The sequence below is a fragment of the Gymnoscopelus braueri genome, assembly GCF_963280865.1.
Source record: "Gymnoscopelus braueri genome assembly, chromosome: 1".
NCBI lineage: Eukaryota > Metazoa > Chordata > Actinopteri > Myctophiformes > Myctophidae > Gymnoscopelus > Gymnoscopelus braueri.
The window spans coordinates 43358276-43374198 of NC_137603.1; the positions used below are offsets into that span (position 1 = coordinate 43358276).

General features: G+C 41.2%; 2 protein-coding genes across 2 annotated transcripts in view; one reads left to right on the forward strand and one right to left on the reverse strand.

Moving 5' to 3' along the window:
• LOC308085658 (ammonium transporter Rh type C 2-like) overlaps positions 1 to 15923 on the forward strand; it is a 212258-nt gene that overhangs the window by 84532 nt on the left and 111803 nt on the right. The window lies entirely within an intron of this gene.
• Positions 2119 to 13539, reverse strand: LOC308082733 (fibulin-7). The gene is made up of 8 exons (XM_080424709.1): positions 13352 to 13539; positions 9327 to 9483; positions 8918 to 9088; positions 7757 to 7882; positions 6042 to 6224; positions 5502 to 5639; positions 3440 to 3575; positions 2119 to 3174 (listed from the first exon to the last, which is right to left on the reverse strand). The coding sequence occupies exons 1-8, from the start codon at positions 13418 to 13420 to the stop codon at positions 2811 to 2813; spliced, it is 1344 nt and encodes a 447-aa protein (XP_080280835.1). The 5' UTR covers positions 13421 to 13539; the 3' UTR covers positions 2119 to 2810.

Genomic DNA, 15923 nt, shown 5'->3' on the forward strand with positions numbered 1-15923 from the left:
CACGCTTGCATTTGCAGTTTACAGTGATATATAATAATATAATAAACTTAAAAAGGGTTAGGGTTAAACAAAAGTTTACATAAAACCAAAAAACAAACTGCAATCTGCAACAGGATAAAATTATGAAGGCTTTTCACTAAAAGCACGTTTTAAGAAGGGATTTAAAAGAAGACACTGATGTACCAGCACCTCATGCAGGTCTTTCCAGCACTGAAGGGTTCTGACAGTAAAGGCGCGGTCAGCCTTTGTCTTCAGCCTCGACTCAGGAACAACCAGCAGGTTCCTACCTGAGGACCTCAGGTTGTGCTGTGCACAGGCTCAGAAAGAGTTAAATACCAAAATGTAACTTAAAAGTAATCAGTAATCAAAAGTAAGTGATATGTTTTTGTTCAAAAATAAAATAAAAGGCCTTACAGCCCGATAGTAGTATTGCTATATATAGAGTTTTTGTTCATTAATGGGGTCTTCCCGTAGCTCTTTATTAAACAGAAAATATATTTTCAGTGATTGGTGTGATTCTGTTCAATCTCCTGATTGGATAGAATGTATTAAAATGACATGAAATTTTATTTTCTGTTCACTAAAGAGCTGGAGATATAATACCCCTGTTACTGAACAAACACTATAGCAATGAGCAACACTTATATTGACAAAAAAAAGAAAAGAAAATCACTTACACCCCTTTAAAATGAATCCTAAACAGAGATCATCCTAAAACTGCACACACAAACATAAATGCACAGGCAGCACACACACTTGTCCTTTTATCCTTGTGAGCTATTTCGACTAAATGGGCACGTTTAGCCCACTGACTGCGTACGACTCACAGTATACTTTACATTCTGCTGACCAGAATTTACCAAAGCATACTGTGGTTTGTTTGATTTTTGAGGAAGCCACTGAATTCAGTTCATTTCAGTATTAAAACCAACTTGCAGACATTTAAAACTTGCTTGAGAAGGGTAATCCAACACACTACTGATCATTATTTTTTGTCAATGTTATCGTTGTGTTTTAATGAATTTTAAAGTGTGGATTGATTTCAAAGCCCCAGAAGAAAGAAATGATCTATAAACAAAATTCAAAGAGCAAAGACTTACTAACCCCACAATGATGTTTAACCAACATCGACTTAAGTATTCATTTCAGTTCAGTTACATTGTAATGACTTTGGATAAAATGTAAACAAGTATAAAATCTGCAAAATGTTTATATGTACGATATATTATGGCCAAAGCTGTGAATAGAGAATTACATGTATTGATGCCTTCTGGTCCACACACACGCACGCACACGCGCACACACACACACACACACACACACACACACACACACACACGCACACGCACACGCACACGCACACGCACACGCACACGCACACGCACACACACACACACACACACAAACACACACACACACACGTTTTTGTTAAAGGTTTTCATTCCCAGACAGATAATCGAGTCCAAACAGAGGCCAGTTAGTGGGCAGAGCAGCATAGAGGTGAAAACATTTTCAGGATTCTTTAAAACAGTGGTTCTCAAAAATCATGTCAAGGACCCCCAAATAGATAGGTATTTGGCCGTGGACACCCTTTTGAAAATGGTTTGTGCCAGGGAACCAATAAGAGAAGACTTGTCAAAAATATTCAAAAATAGCAGATCTACAACGCTCCCAATGCTAACCAGTGCTCCAAAACATCGCACCACAAATCTACACTTCCTCCTGAAGGATAAAGTCAAGTAACTCCAAGTCATCCTGCCTACTTGGCTTGTGAGACTGCGTGTGTATCGTGCGTATTCATGTGTGTATTTGTTTTTGTGTGAGTAAAAGGTAACGTCATTCATGCACTGTAAGGACATAGTAGCTCTTTGAGCAGAGCGTGTTAGGCTGGCTGTCCGCTGAACAGCACACCTCTGTACTGCAAGAGACCAAGTGCTTCCCAGACCACAGTTTGCATCCATCAGACTTCTCTTACAGTATACTATACACAGTAAAATCCTCATACATGGTTACAAATGGATCAATTAACACAAACGTTATTACTGTGTGGCTCACAAGGGTCGGAGAACAGCACATTCTAAAAGTAAAATAAAATAAAAAACAGTTTTTATTGTTTTCATGGTGTTTAATACCGGTTATTATTTGTATTAGTAGAAAGCATATTATGAGCAGGGTTATATTGAAACAGAATATAAATAAAAGATACAAGAGTCCTCTTGAGATCACTTACTATACAGTATAACATTTTTATTTTAATGGCAGGGCTGCATAGCACACTGTCTCAAACTCTCAAACTAGTTCTCCACACCCGTCCTTTTTCAGGCAGATGCCAGAATGGTGCTCATTGGACACTTCTCATTCCTGCTGCTGTTATATATGTTATTTCTTTCTGCCATGATAATTGGTACAATACTTGATCCATCCAAAACCTCTGCTCTCATTTTGTATTCATTTTTTGTCTTCTGAGACACATCCCTTTCTTCACCTTTGTGTAAGTCTCCACATACACTGCCATTAAGACAACTGTTCCTGTATGCATTGCACGCAACTGTGCAAAACAGCTACGCTGTTGCTCCACCTATTCAGGTTTACCTTGCCAAATTTAAAATGGCCATTACTCCATATTAGTCTATCACACATACCTGACCTACTGTAGTGAAGAGCCCACAGCCAAATGCTGTGGGTAGCATTTGGCTGTTTAAGCTGTTTAAACTCCATAAACTGTTTAACCAATGAACCCTGGTGTGAGTACTCATTCCCTTCCGCCACTTTCTCTTTGTCCTATTCCAGTTTCCCTCCCTCCTTTCTTCCTAGAAGTCATACTGGGACACATACATGGTGACTTTGGTGATGTACCTCCCCAGCTGGACACGTTTCTCCAGTTCAGTCATCTCCACTTCAGCCTCCAGCGTGACGGGGCCCTGCACCGGGCTCACCAGCATCAGCTGTCCCGTCTGCCGGTCTGAACGCTGCACTGTGAAGTGGCGTCGAGCCTGCTTTCCTCCCAGCAGGGAGAAGCGAAGCGTGTCACCCATTGGACGCATGGCTGACACGCGAAACATGACACGGGGAGCAGACAGGTTCGACACAACAGATAGGTAGTGGTAGGAGAACGAGTTGGGGGTCTGAGAACACGCCTTGTTGTCCACAGGACAAGGGTTACGTTCACAACGTCTGGAAAACAGAGGGATGGAGGAGTTGAAAGGAGTTGCATGGAAACATCTTGTTCCATTGCTCAAGTGGGTGCCTAAGAAATGTTGGCAAATTCCATTTTCATTTATGTATGTTTCTGTCTAAGCAATGCTCTTTGTTTTCTTTTAATTTACTTGTTCATAGGGCGTGCTATTTCATCTATGGAGTTAATTGCTTAAATACTTACTGTTACATCCTTAAACAAGGAGATAATTTGTCATAAGAACAGAGATATTACAGCACTCACGATGGAGCGGTCTTGACATAGGTAGCATTGCGGATGCGAGGACAGTCCACACGGACGCATTGGAATCCTCCATAGGTGTTAATGCATATCTGGTCTCTTGTGCAGTTGCTCTGTCTGGTCGCACACTCATCAATGTCTGTGATACGGGGAGAAAATACATATCAATCAGCCTGTGTGAAAGAAAGCAATATAAATTAAACTGAAGGAGGAAAAGTACATTGACAGAGAAATTCTCTCTAAAACAAAACTAGAGTGTAAAAGTCTCACTTGCAGCTCCTAGGAGTCATGCTGCTCCTTAAACTCCAAGTCCTCTACAGTAAGTGGTTTGAACTGGCCGAGCGGCCTATAGTGGGAGGCTGCAGCCCTGCCATTCTTAAGCCTGCTTTATACTTGGTTGCACATCGTTTCACGCACCGAAAAGCTTGTAGCTTGTAGAACGTCAGATCCCTGAGCCCTCGCTAATTCAGGGACTGAAAATCGTGGGATATTTTGTGCAATATATATATATCTTTGCGGTGAATTGAAATTGAGCAATTTCTGGTATTGGAGAAAAAGCACAGTAAATAGAATCAGCGGTGTCGTGGTGATTTTTTTACTGGCCGGACAGTATTTTAATGACGTCACACGCACACGCACACACGGCACGCGCATGGCACGCGCACACCGCGCGCATTTTATTTTACCTTAAATTAGGAAACATGTATCTATAGGAAATGTTTTTTAGCTTAGTTTTAGTCTTTTTAAACTAATACAAATTCAAGGAATGCCATGAATTATAGAGCTGAAACAAAAAGTTTGCTTTGAACGAGTATCTTTCTCTTCTTTGACGGTGGCTGAGGCATTGCTGCGTCCAGATGCAGATAGGATACTGGCAGCAGCCCTACTGAAGCCAACATGCTGTGTTGCTTACCGTGTAGCCTATAGATGCGAGGTGTGAGGAATCTGAGGAAACATTTTCACACTCACTTGTAAACCTGTTATGCAAAGTAGCCATTTGGGTACTTGGCTCGTGAATCTACCGGGGGGGGGGGGGCACGTTCTAGTGTGCACGCGCGTGCACTGTACCGTGCCGTACCTTGCGCGGGAAGAAATTACTGGCCACACGCCGTCCTACCCCGTGTGGCCTCCACGACACCACTGAATAGAATAAAGTTGTCTCTTGTGACTGACTGACCACCCCACTGCGGTATAATGTAAACTTCATAGTTTACAGTGCACATCATCACTTCTTTTCTTGGCTGTGATGACTGTTAGCAGCTGACTTAAGAAATTAGACAAGAAGACCCTAAAATAGGTTTGGCATTACAAAAGTTACACTGACTAAGCAGAAATTGCTCCTCCCCTGATTACTCTGTCTTGCAAGTATTTTACCTTGGTTGAACATTGAACTTTTATGTTCACCGATCCTTTGTTTGAGGAGACAATGTTTTGTAGAGTAAAATGGGACATGGAAAAAAAATATCCCAGGCAGGAGGCAGCCCCATGAGAGAAAGCCATCCAACAGTCTGTGGTGTGGAAAGTTCCCACTGTGCGGTGATGAATGTTGCGTTTCAGTGTGAATGTGTTGTTGTCTTGTCTTACAGAGTTTTTGTCTCTGCTCTTATACATGATCAAGTGAAGCAGACTTGTGAATACCTACAGCAGTGATTCCTTAACATGCGGTTGTGACCCATTTTGTGTCGCTGACCAGTTTTTAAGGGTCGCAATTGAATATCAAAATTATAAAAAAAGAAAAACGATTCCCAGTAATGTTCAAAATGTTTCTAAAGTAGTGAAAATGCCTCATCGCAACAAGCTCACAGCGTGTTGCGATGTGACACCATTGTGTCTCATGGTGTCACATCGCAACCCGCTGTGAGCTATTTTTGAAATACTGCTTAGTGCTTACCGGTATGTGATTAAGTATTTTTGTACGTTTGGGTTCCAGGGAGACAACACATTTCTCTTTTAGGTCTCGAGCTGAAAAGTGTTGGGAACCCCTGACCTACAGTGAAAGTGAAAAATTATGAGAAAGAAAAAAGAAATACAGAACAGACAAAGAAAAAACAGTCAGAGAGCACACCTTTGCAGCTGCGTCCGTCACGGGTCACATTGTATCCAGCAGGGCAGGTACAGCGGTAGTTACCAGGAGTGTTGACACAGGCATGTAAGCATAGTCTGCCAGCCTGTCCATTATGGAAGAGCTCGCATTCATCAATATCTGTAAAAACAGTCACACACACACCAACATGTTACAACCTATATATAGTCACTGTCGAGGGAAAACCTTGACAGTATGTCCAAAACCATTACTTTTCAGGAAATCAAAAAAGGAACCTGTGTTTCAATGGATGCAATGTAGTTATATACTTTTCATTGGCTCAATATTTATAAAACCCACAGACAGAATTAACCACTTTTACTCTCAATTTCAAACCATTTCTAAAATAGTGAAAATAGCAGATCTACAAGCTCACAACACGTCACATTGCGGGCATTCTTTTACGGGAAGGAAAACATTGAAATATGGACATTTCTGCACGACAGTGACGATATCGCACCAAAATTACACCTCAAACAAGTATTTAATTTATACTTAGTATAAATCAGGCTTTAGTCCTACCAGTGCAGGTGGCGCTGTCTCTGCCAGATATTGTATATCCTGGTTCACAGGTGCAGTGGGTGGTGCCCTGGACCTGTGTACAACGTGATGGACGGACATACGGCCCAGTGGTGGCAGCTGGTAAGGTGGTGGCAGCAGCAGCTGGGGACGTGGCTGCAGACGTGTTTGTCAAAGTGATAAAGACTAAAGCCAGAGGACAGAAGACAAAGTGGGGAATGTTTCACATCAGGTCGTTGATTTTCAAATATTATGACACACCGCTTATTATGGAGTCAGGCTATAGTACATTTTTTATAAACAAGACCATCTCGAATAACCTTGTGGTTCCCATGTGGATCTCGGAGTTCAAATGTGGCCAGTCTGTGATGTCAGTCGTCTACTATGATGTATGACTCCAAATTTGTGCAAGGTTTCAGCCCGATCCGACACACTTTCACTTCCATAATAAAAATGTAAGTTAAATAAATACTTAAATACAATATATAGGAGAAAAAAATGCAATGATGTACTTCTGTACACTCTGACAATATGTACAATTGGTACAACGGGTACAACAGGTATTGCATAACCCGAGGGGGCGTGCATTCCGAAAGTGAATTCTTCCCAATGGGCATCGCCCTAGTAAATAAAATAAGAGATGTCCTATGATAAAAAATATATATATATACTAATTATTATAATATATTTGGAAATATTTAACTTTAATTTATTATAGAAACCTTGCCCAAATTTTGAGTCATACTTTATAGATACAGACGACTGTCAGGCTGGCCACATGAAGTCCAAATTTCTTTTACATTTTAGCACAATAGCTGCTGCTTATTCTAAACTTGCACAGGGTCTCTGGTAATGGTGGGTGAAAAAGTATGTTTCCGTATGTGTGTGTGTGTGTGTGTGTGTGTGTGTGTGTGTGTGTGTGTGTGTACGTGCGTGCGTGCGTGCATGCGCATGTATGTAAGATGATGTACTGTGGGGCTGTCAGAAAAGATAAATAAAGGCCACACAGGCCCGGTAGTGTTTGAGCTGGTCAGTAAGAGACAGGCCTGTCATGGTCAAGCTACATTTAAAATCCACATGGGCCAGCATCTAACTCTTTACAGTACCATACTGTATGTAATGAAAATAAACACTGAGAAACAAAACCAAACTGCGCCACACTGATTCAGTGTGCACTCTGTGTCCGGCCACATCAGTGAGCTGCCGCTCAAGCAACATTCTCTGATGTTATTTAGACTTTAAGCAATAGATTCTACTGACATCTAAATTAATGGCTCTAAATATACTTTTTAGAGAGGGAGCATCAGAATATTAAATTACATCAAATGTCTTTCTGGTACAAGTATTTGCACATCATTTAACCACTTAAGCTTGACACTGTCGTACGCTTAGATCTGCTATTTTCACTGTGTGACACGTACCGGTGTACGACGGAGTGTAAATTAAGCATATAGGCTCAGGCTATTTTTTTGATATTTGGCCTATAACAACATGCCCAAAATAGGGACACCATTAATGTGTAACTGCTTCATACACAGTACTGTATGTCCTTATAATAGAGAGTTCAGTGCAACTCAATGTCTGGTGCCTGGGGGGCTTGATTGCCATTGGCATAAGTGTGATCTGAAATTGCATAACAAAACTACACTAGCTGCACGTGTTGTGCATGCCGTCATGCAGTAAAGTGATCCCCTGAGGGTGGAGTGGAATATACCTACATGTTGGCAAGGGGCTCTGACAGGTCGCTCCAGCCCAGCCTTTGGCACAGGTACAGGTGAACTGGTTCACCTCATCCACACAAGTTCCTCCATTCAGGCAGGGTGAGGATGAACACTCATTAATGTCTGAAAGATGGCAGGGAGGGTTATACAAGGTTACATTTAACTATGTGTGTGTTTGCATGCGTGTATGGAGGTGCAATACAGTGAGAGAGACAGACAGACAGACAGACAGACAGACAGACAGACAGACAGACAGACAGACAGACAGACAGACAGACAGACAGACAGACAGACAGACAGACAGACAGACAGACAGACAGACAGACAGACAGACAGACAGACTATGATAGGTGGAGTGCAGATAAGAAGCAGACAGACAGACAGACAGACAGACAGACAGACAGACAGACAGACAGACAGACAGACAGACAGACAGACAGACAGACAGACAGACTATGATAGGTGGAGTGCAGATAAGAAGCAGAGAGAGAGAAAGCGAGACAGAGTAAATGAGTCAATGTTTGAAGCCGCCAAAACAGCCTTTGAAGCAATATCTTGAAATTTGGCAAGCTGTCAGAAGAGACGCAAGTCACAATATCACATATCGCTGCATTGAATAACCTCCCTGGATGACCAAGAAAGTGTATGAAAAAAGGGAAACATGATCATGCGATGCATGTGAAATGGTATCTTATCTAGAAGAGAGGAGGGAAGGTAAAGAGAAGGATGGGGGCCACACAGAAGACGATGACAAGACTGTGAGAGAAGATTGGCGGAGCAGATACAGGGATGAGTGATGGGCCGAGGTTTAGAGAAAAAGAGTGGGAGATTTTATCAGAAGGGATGGGAAAGGCAGCACACAGCAAAATCCTCAGCATGACCCACATTTCCTATAATGGGAGCGAACATCCGGCTAAAATAGATGTTCTACAAGCTCACGACAAGGCCCAAAGCGTTGTCAGATTGTAGATCAGCTATTTTTGGTGGAGAGATTTTGTAGAGGGAAAAAGTAGGGGGCCTATTATTATATAGGGTTTCAGTGGTTAATTCAAGTGTTAAAAAAGGTCAACTTTTTACACTTTACTTTTACTCATGCCATGCTGAGGATTCTGCTGTGTAGCGAGTTAGCGCCATCTACCAGGTGGTCATGTGACTCACTACGACAGGTGGGCTGCTGGCCGCTCCAGGTCAGGCTTTCCTGGCAAACCCTGCTCTCTGAACCCAGCAGTTCGTAGCCAGCGTCACAAAGGAAGTGCAGCTCATGGCCCACGGTCTGGGCCTTGCCCAATTTTCTGCCGCTGACGGGCGCATCCAGTTTTGGGCAGGTGCCTGATGAGAACGTGGTGAGTCGGGTGGGTGGGTGGTTGGTGAAAAGGAAGAGCAATTGATCACTTTCAACCAGGCATCCTTATTTTGCGCATGTCATAGGTGAACATTTCCAAACGTTTCACAAATTTTCAAAAAAAATAGTAAAATAGCAGATATACAAGCTCACAACACATCACATCATGGCACATTGTGAGCTTGCAGATCAGCGTAGTAGGGCTTAGGTGGTGTCCATGCTTACTGTTGTTAGCTCTGGCTGGCTGCTTAGATGCACCCTGCAGGAGGTTGATCTTCTTCCTCAGAGTACGAAGGCTCTGCAGGTAGGACGCTTCATGGGCTGAGAGAAGCTTCTGGACCTGCTTCAGTGAGCTCTCCATCTCCTGGCGACTGGGACAGTCCTACAGTAGAGGCCAGGGAAGAACAAACATGTCAGGGGCCGTCTTTAAATTACTGTAATACTCACACTCGATAACAATATGCGCATCAAGTACAATACAATATGGCACGCCACGATATACTGTGTATATAGGTTTTAACTTTAGGTATGTTTGAGAGACAGTAGAGTTGTTTCTAGCGTTTTGAAAACATGTAGTCAAAAATGTCCTGTTGCTTGATATTTAATGCTGAATTCAATGAGATCCTAGCAGAAATTATGGATGTTTAATTCACTTGCATCTGGTACGAGAAAAAAATATAATTATTTCTGGATTCAATTAACTTTGACTTATGAAAGTTAATTATCACTTGGGCTCATTTTGGCATCAGCATTACACATTTCAGGGTTGAAGGTTGTGCATAGCATAGCAGCATAAGCCCACCCATGACATCATTTGGTTAAAAACTGACAGATTACTTGATCACATTGCACTCAATCACCTCTTTCCTGTCATTCTTACCTGCATTAACCACATGAACCCTAGCATCCCTATTCTGGGGTGAACATTCAGCTTGTCGTCAGCTATTTTCGGCAAAGAGATTTGGTGTGTAGGGGAAAAAAGAGCAGATCTAGTAGAGACCCGAGGGGGGCCCTTGTGGAAATCAACTACAGATGAATCGTCCCCATGACATTCTATCGATCAAATGTTGTGTCCTCCTGCACGCTCTGTGTGGAGGCTCCTGATTGAGGTGGAGGAGCTACTCAACCGTCATGACCAGAACAAACGGTCTAACCATCCGTCCGACGGTCTGCAAAGAGCTTCCAGATCATGTCCCACCCGTTGTAGACCTGCTGTTTTTGCTATTTGCTACTTAAAGGTATAGGGTTTTACAAACACTGCTGTTTGTGATATTCTTTGGTGAAAACCAAAAGTTTTTTGTTAAAAGGCGAAAGAACCATATATTCTGATTCATTACTATAAACATTTTCAGGTGGGTTGCACATTTTCAGCCAATCATGAGAGAGTACCCATTTATCAGCTTAAATTGTCTGGTGTTCCAGTTCCAATTTTGTCTGCTTCTTTCTGTGTGTCATCATCACTTACAATTTCATTTGTTTATCCTGTATCCTGTTCTCTCTACTGATTGGATGAAATTGGTATCCCAACCTGAAAATGTGTTTTCTGTATACCAAAGACTGGAGAGACAAGGAGACTCCTGTTACTGAACAAATACTCTATAGCAATGAGTACTCCATCAGAATATAGAGCTATACTATAAGAGCTGTTAAAATAATATATTTTGGCCATGAGGACAGGGTCTCACTATACTGTCCTTCAACGGTTCATGGTGATCTTGAACTTTTGCAGTGGATTGGTCGATTCAATGAAATAATAAACCCTTTAAGCACTGACGTAATCCCCCTGGCTGTCTGACCTTCACATGACCTGAGAGTTCGATGTACAAAAAAGTCATTATGAGACAGAGAACTAAGAAGGGATTGAACTGGAGGTCATAACCTGCAGTACTCTGGTATGGTATGTTTTGTGGCAAAACATTGTTAAAAGGTGCAAGTAAAGTATGCCATTGTTTGCAAACAGTATATTCTATTTATCATTTTCTTAAAAAAAAAAAAAAAAAAACATTTGTGGTGTAAAACTCATGTTACTTACTTGTAATTAATTCAAGTATTATTGTTGTAAATTTAAATAGCATACAATAATATGATTATTAGGTGTTATCCAGAGGCTTACTGTAGGGCTGAGCCACCCTAAGGGTCTGATCCTAGAATAGCCCAATAGCCACTAGAACATCCATAGCTGGATACATTCCTGTCAACATCAAACAATGCTACAACAACATACAACGTACAGTAAGTGCGCAGAAAGTCTGGTTTGCTATCCCTGTCATTCACAGCAGCAGTAATTGTTTTGACATTCAATGGAATGAGGGCCCTGCAGGAGGATTATCAAGCACCTTTACATAGTGTTATATAAATCACTGGTACTCAAAGTGGGGTCCGGGGACCCTCAAGGGTCCTTGGGGGGGTTCCAGGGGGGCCCCAGCAAAATGAGGAACATTTTAGCCCTATTTCTATTTATTTATTAATTTTGGCTATTTGAAAATAACAGATACAAGCTCACTTATGTTTTGAGTTTAAGAAGCACTGATATAAATGTTGCATGTAATTTTTTAAGCATGGAAGAAATCAGTTATACATATCTACTGTATTTCACTCACAACAAGCTGTCGCTTGGAGTTTGATGGGGCAATGGGCGGGGGTTTTGGGGTCAGTCAGTGTGGTATAAACAACACCCTTAGGGTAAACATCACCTGTATTAACAACCTTCCTTCTGATTGGCCCAAAGAGCCAGGGAGTGGTAGTAGCTTGTTTTCCATCTAATTCCTTTTCCTTCATTACTCTGTTTCATTCAACAACTTCCTTCTCCGCGTCCTGCTCTGTCCTCTCATGCGTGTTTTCACACAGCAAATTAGTGTTTTCATCCAACAAGAGTTATGTAAGAAAAGTCAATATTTGTTGAAAACACCTTTCTGAATTCTGATTCAGACAGAACTGGGAACTGGAGAGACTTCAGTCAGGTGGTGGGGGAGTTGGTGTTTATGAAAAAGTGTGAAAGCTCTCTTTCTTTTTCTGCTGCATAACATTTCATGTGGCTTCAAATGGATGATGTTGGGGCTGGGCAATATATCGATGTGATATGAGTCTGGATACTGTCTGGGATTTTGGATATAATATTGCGATATTATAGCCTTGGATCAAGACTATCATAGATGTATTTTAGCGATTTAGAAATTTGCATATCATATGAAAGCTAAAGTCAGACTCAGTCTTGATCCAAGGCTAGTGATATTATATCATTTAGCAATGAAACCACATGAAATCATACAAAACCTCTGACAGACTCATATGCACGCACGCACGCACGCATGGACGCGCACACACACACACACACACACACACACACACACACACACACACACACACACACACACACACACACACACACACACATGCTTTGGTTTGCATCTGGTATGGGAGAATTATTTTGGTATTCAAAGACTTGACTTATGATTTCTAATTTAACCCTTGAGCTTATTTTGGCATCAGTCTTATACATTTGGGTTGAAGGTTCTCCTGGCAGTTAGCCCATTCCCTTAGCAACATAAACCCATCCATGACAGCATGTGTGTGCGTGTGTGTGTGTGTGTGTGTGTGTGTGTGTGTGTGTGTGTGTGTGTGTGTGTGTGTGTGTGTGTGTGTGTGTGTGTGTGTGTGTGTGACATTTCATCTCAAATTGAGAGGCAAAACATTTACCTAAATATATATATTTTAAATAAAATAGCCATCGAAATAATATTTAAGGTAAAAGGAAAAAGTACTGAAATGTTGTACTTAAGTAAAAGTATCATAACTGCAGTGTAGAAGAAGTAAAAGTCTGGTAATAAGAAATTACTTAAAGTACAAACGTATAGGCATCGAAATATACTTAAAAGTACCAAAAGTAAAAGTACTCATTATGCAGAATGTCCTGTTTCACAAGTGTCTAAAATGTATAACAAATATTTTGAAAATAGCAGGCTCATATAACGCCTTGCATCGATTTTCAAATAGCCAAAATTCAAATAGGGCTGAAGTGGGTAATGTATGTTTTGTAATAATAATCCAAATATATAAGTAACTAACGTTTTCAAATAGCCTAATTGTAGTGGAGTAAATGTAAAATATTTGTCTCTGAGATGTAGCCTAGCCTAGTGGAGTAGAAGTATAGAAAATCGGAAGTACTCCAGTAAAGTAAAAGTAGGCTACCTTAAGTACAGTAGGCTACTTGAGTAAATGTACTTAGTTACTTTCCACCACTGCTCACTCACCTGTGTATATGTAGGGTGGATGTGACAGAAAGACAGGGCCATGACGACAATAACTGCTGACGCAAACATTTTCTAAATCCCAATCCAAGGTGCAGGTTAAAGTCAGTGCTCCGCCGGTGCAGTGAATGAGTTCCCACTGGGAATATGCGTTTATGAAGATATTGAGAGAACGGTTAGTGCGTCCTTCTTTGGAAATGGAAAGGCTGTTAAAGGAACTGCTGGGGAATGTTATGGGTTTACCCCTGGAGAGCCAATCAGGGAAGGAGACTCACTTGAGACAAATATTTACCACATAATTTCCTCTTAACTTTTTTTCAGAGCGCACTTACCTTCACACCAACGCCGCTTAGTGCTCTGTTTCCCAAACAGTGGGGTTGAACCCATTTGTGGGTCATGGACCAAATTGGGGTGCGAGTAAATACCCCTTTATTTTTGGTTTCCTACATTTTGTTTTGAATTATTATTATTTCAGAAGATTTTCAAACCCCCCCCCCCCCCCCCCCCAAAAGAAAAAAAACATAAGTCAAAAACTATTTTTTATGATGCAATGTGTTGTGAGCTTGTCGGCACAGGGCTTGTTTGGGTCCTGGGGAGACAACATTTCTGTTTTGGGTCTCGAGCTTAAAAAATTGTGTATTTGGACTTTGGTGGAAGCTGGTGGAACTACAGGTGGACTGCATAACAGTACATTACATTATTCGCCTATAGGCCTACTGGCGGTTCAACTACATGATATAGGCTACAGAACATTTCAACAGCACATGCAAAGTGATTTTATTGCTGTGTTTGGCATATATTTTTCATTTAAAAAAACAAAAAATCTCCCACAGAAATAATTAATCTCAGTAATAAATTGATTTGAAGTAAATATGAGGGTGCATGCATGTTAATGTTTCTGTGCATAGATATTAGGCTACAGTAAGCAATGGCGCCATCAATGTATCTTTCCACAGATAGAGAAGCTGTGCCCTCTGCAGGAATATGTGCAACCATGCATGCATGTTTTCAGAGTTGAGACTTCGAATGGGGATGAGGAGGTGGTTGTGTCAACTGCTGTGAGACACACACACACACACACACACGCACGCACGCACGCACGCACGCACGCACGCACGCACGCACGCACGCACACACACACACACACACACACACACACACACACACACACACACACACACACACAAAGCTAGCTGCATTATCATCTATCAGGCAGGTTAGTGATAGTGTAAATGAACTGATGTGAGGCTGCTGATGTGTGTATTAGATATTAGGTTGGTGACTGAGGCAATGCAAGTGGTTGGGACACTTTGAAATGTGTGCAGTCCCTAGATGGACACAGCTCAAAGGATTCAGAGGAAGCTCTTGCTTTGGGCGTTGCTTTGAGCTCATTGAGAATGTGGGGGCAAGGCAAAATCTCACCATGGATGCCTGGGGATCTTTGGATTTAGACATCAGAGACATGAGGTCCTTCATTTGGCTGTGCAGGGTCAGTGAGCACCTGACTAAAAAGATTAGAAATAAACGAGAGGGTACAATGTCTATACTTACCACTAATACCACTTTTTACATTTTGCATTGTCATTACAATATGAAACAGTACATATTTCATGTTCTTGTGTACTGCCTTTTTTTGGCCTATGGCCCCACTCACCCCCAGTGCGGGGTAAACACTTCTCATTCTGTTATAATCTTCATAGAATAAGATTTTATCAAAATTAACGAAAAACACAAATTTTCTCTCTCTTCATAAATTGAATTAAAAAGCCAACTTATCCAAAATCATCTTGCTCATCTTACCCCATAGCTAGTAGCCACAATCTGAACAAATACACAGCAGAACAGAGTCAATATTATATCTGATCTATAACCTCAAGTTCTATAAGCATAAACACTGCCTGTTGCAGGTGTGAATCCACTTACAATGATCTACTACCCCGCAGATATGATGGGAATCAATCATTATACCGTATCAAGAATTAAATAAAAATTCCTTCACGTTGCAAAAATCATGATCCAAACCATCACATAGCTGCTGTACTATTAGGATCAACCTGTAATTGGTACTGCATATTGTTTTTTCATTCCTTGAAACAAGCATGGATAATTTTACCCAGTGGCTCGGCTTACCCTGTTCTTCCCTACAAGAAGCCTAGAAAGAATGAAATGCCTGTGTGCATGGAGATAGCATGAGCTAGGGTTAATTTTCATTTCATTATTCACTGCAGCTCAAAGCAAAAAAACAACAACAGTTTTTGCTTTATTTAGACATGAAACTGAGGGCAGATACATTTTGAAGGAGCATGGAACAGGCCTCCAGCTGGAATCACATGTGGATGATGCACTATCCAGCAGTGATGGAAGAACTATTCACATTTTTAACTTAAGTAAAAGTATCAATACCCTATTGTAGAAATAATCTGTTACGTACAAGTTTGGTATTCAAAATGTACTTGAGTAAAAGTACAAAAGTATTGGCATCAAAACATACTTAAAGTACCAAAAGTAGAAGTACTCATCATGCAGAATGTCCCATTTCAAAAGTTTTCAAAATGTATAAAAATCCTTTGAAAAT

What these genes read in the sequence shown, in the direction of transcription:
- LOC308082733 (XM_080424709.1), bottom strand. Translation starts at nt 13,420, where the DNA reads ATGTTTGCGTCAGCAGTTATTGTCGTCATGGCCCTGTCTTTCTGTCAC. An exon ending in TCCACCCTACATATACACAG is followed by an intron (nt 9,484 to 13,351) that starts GTGAGTGAGCAG and finishes CCTCTACTGTAG; the next exon opens with GACTGTCCCAGTCGCCAGGA. An exon ending in GCCAGCCAGAGCTAACAACA is followed by an intron (nt 9,089 to 9,326) that starts GTAAGCATGGAC and finishes CGTTCTCATCAG; the next exon opens with GCACCTGCCCAAAACTGGAT.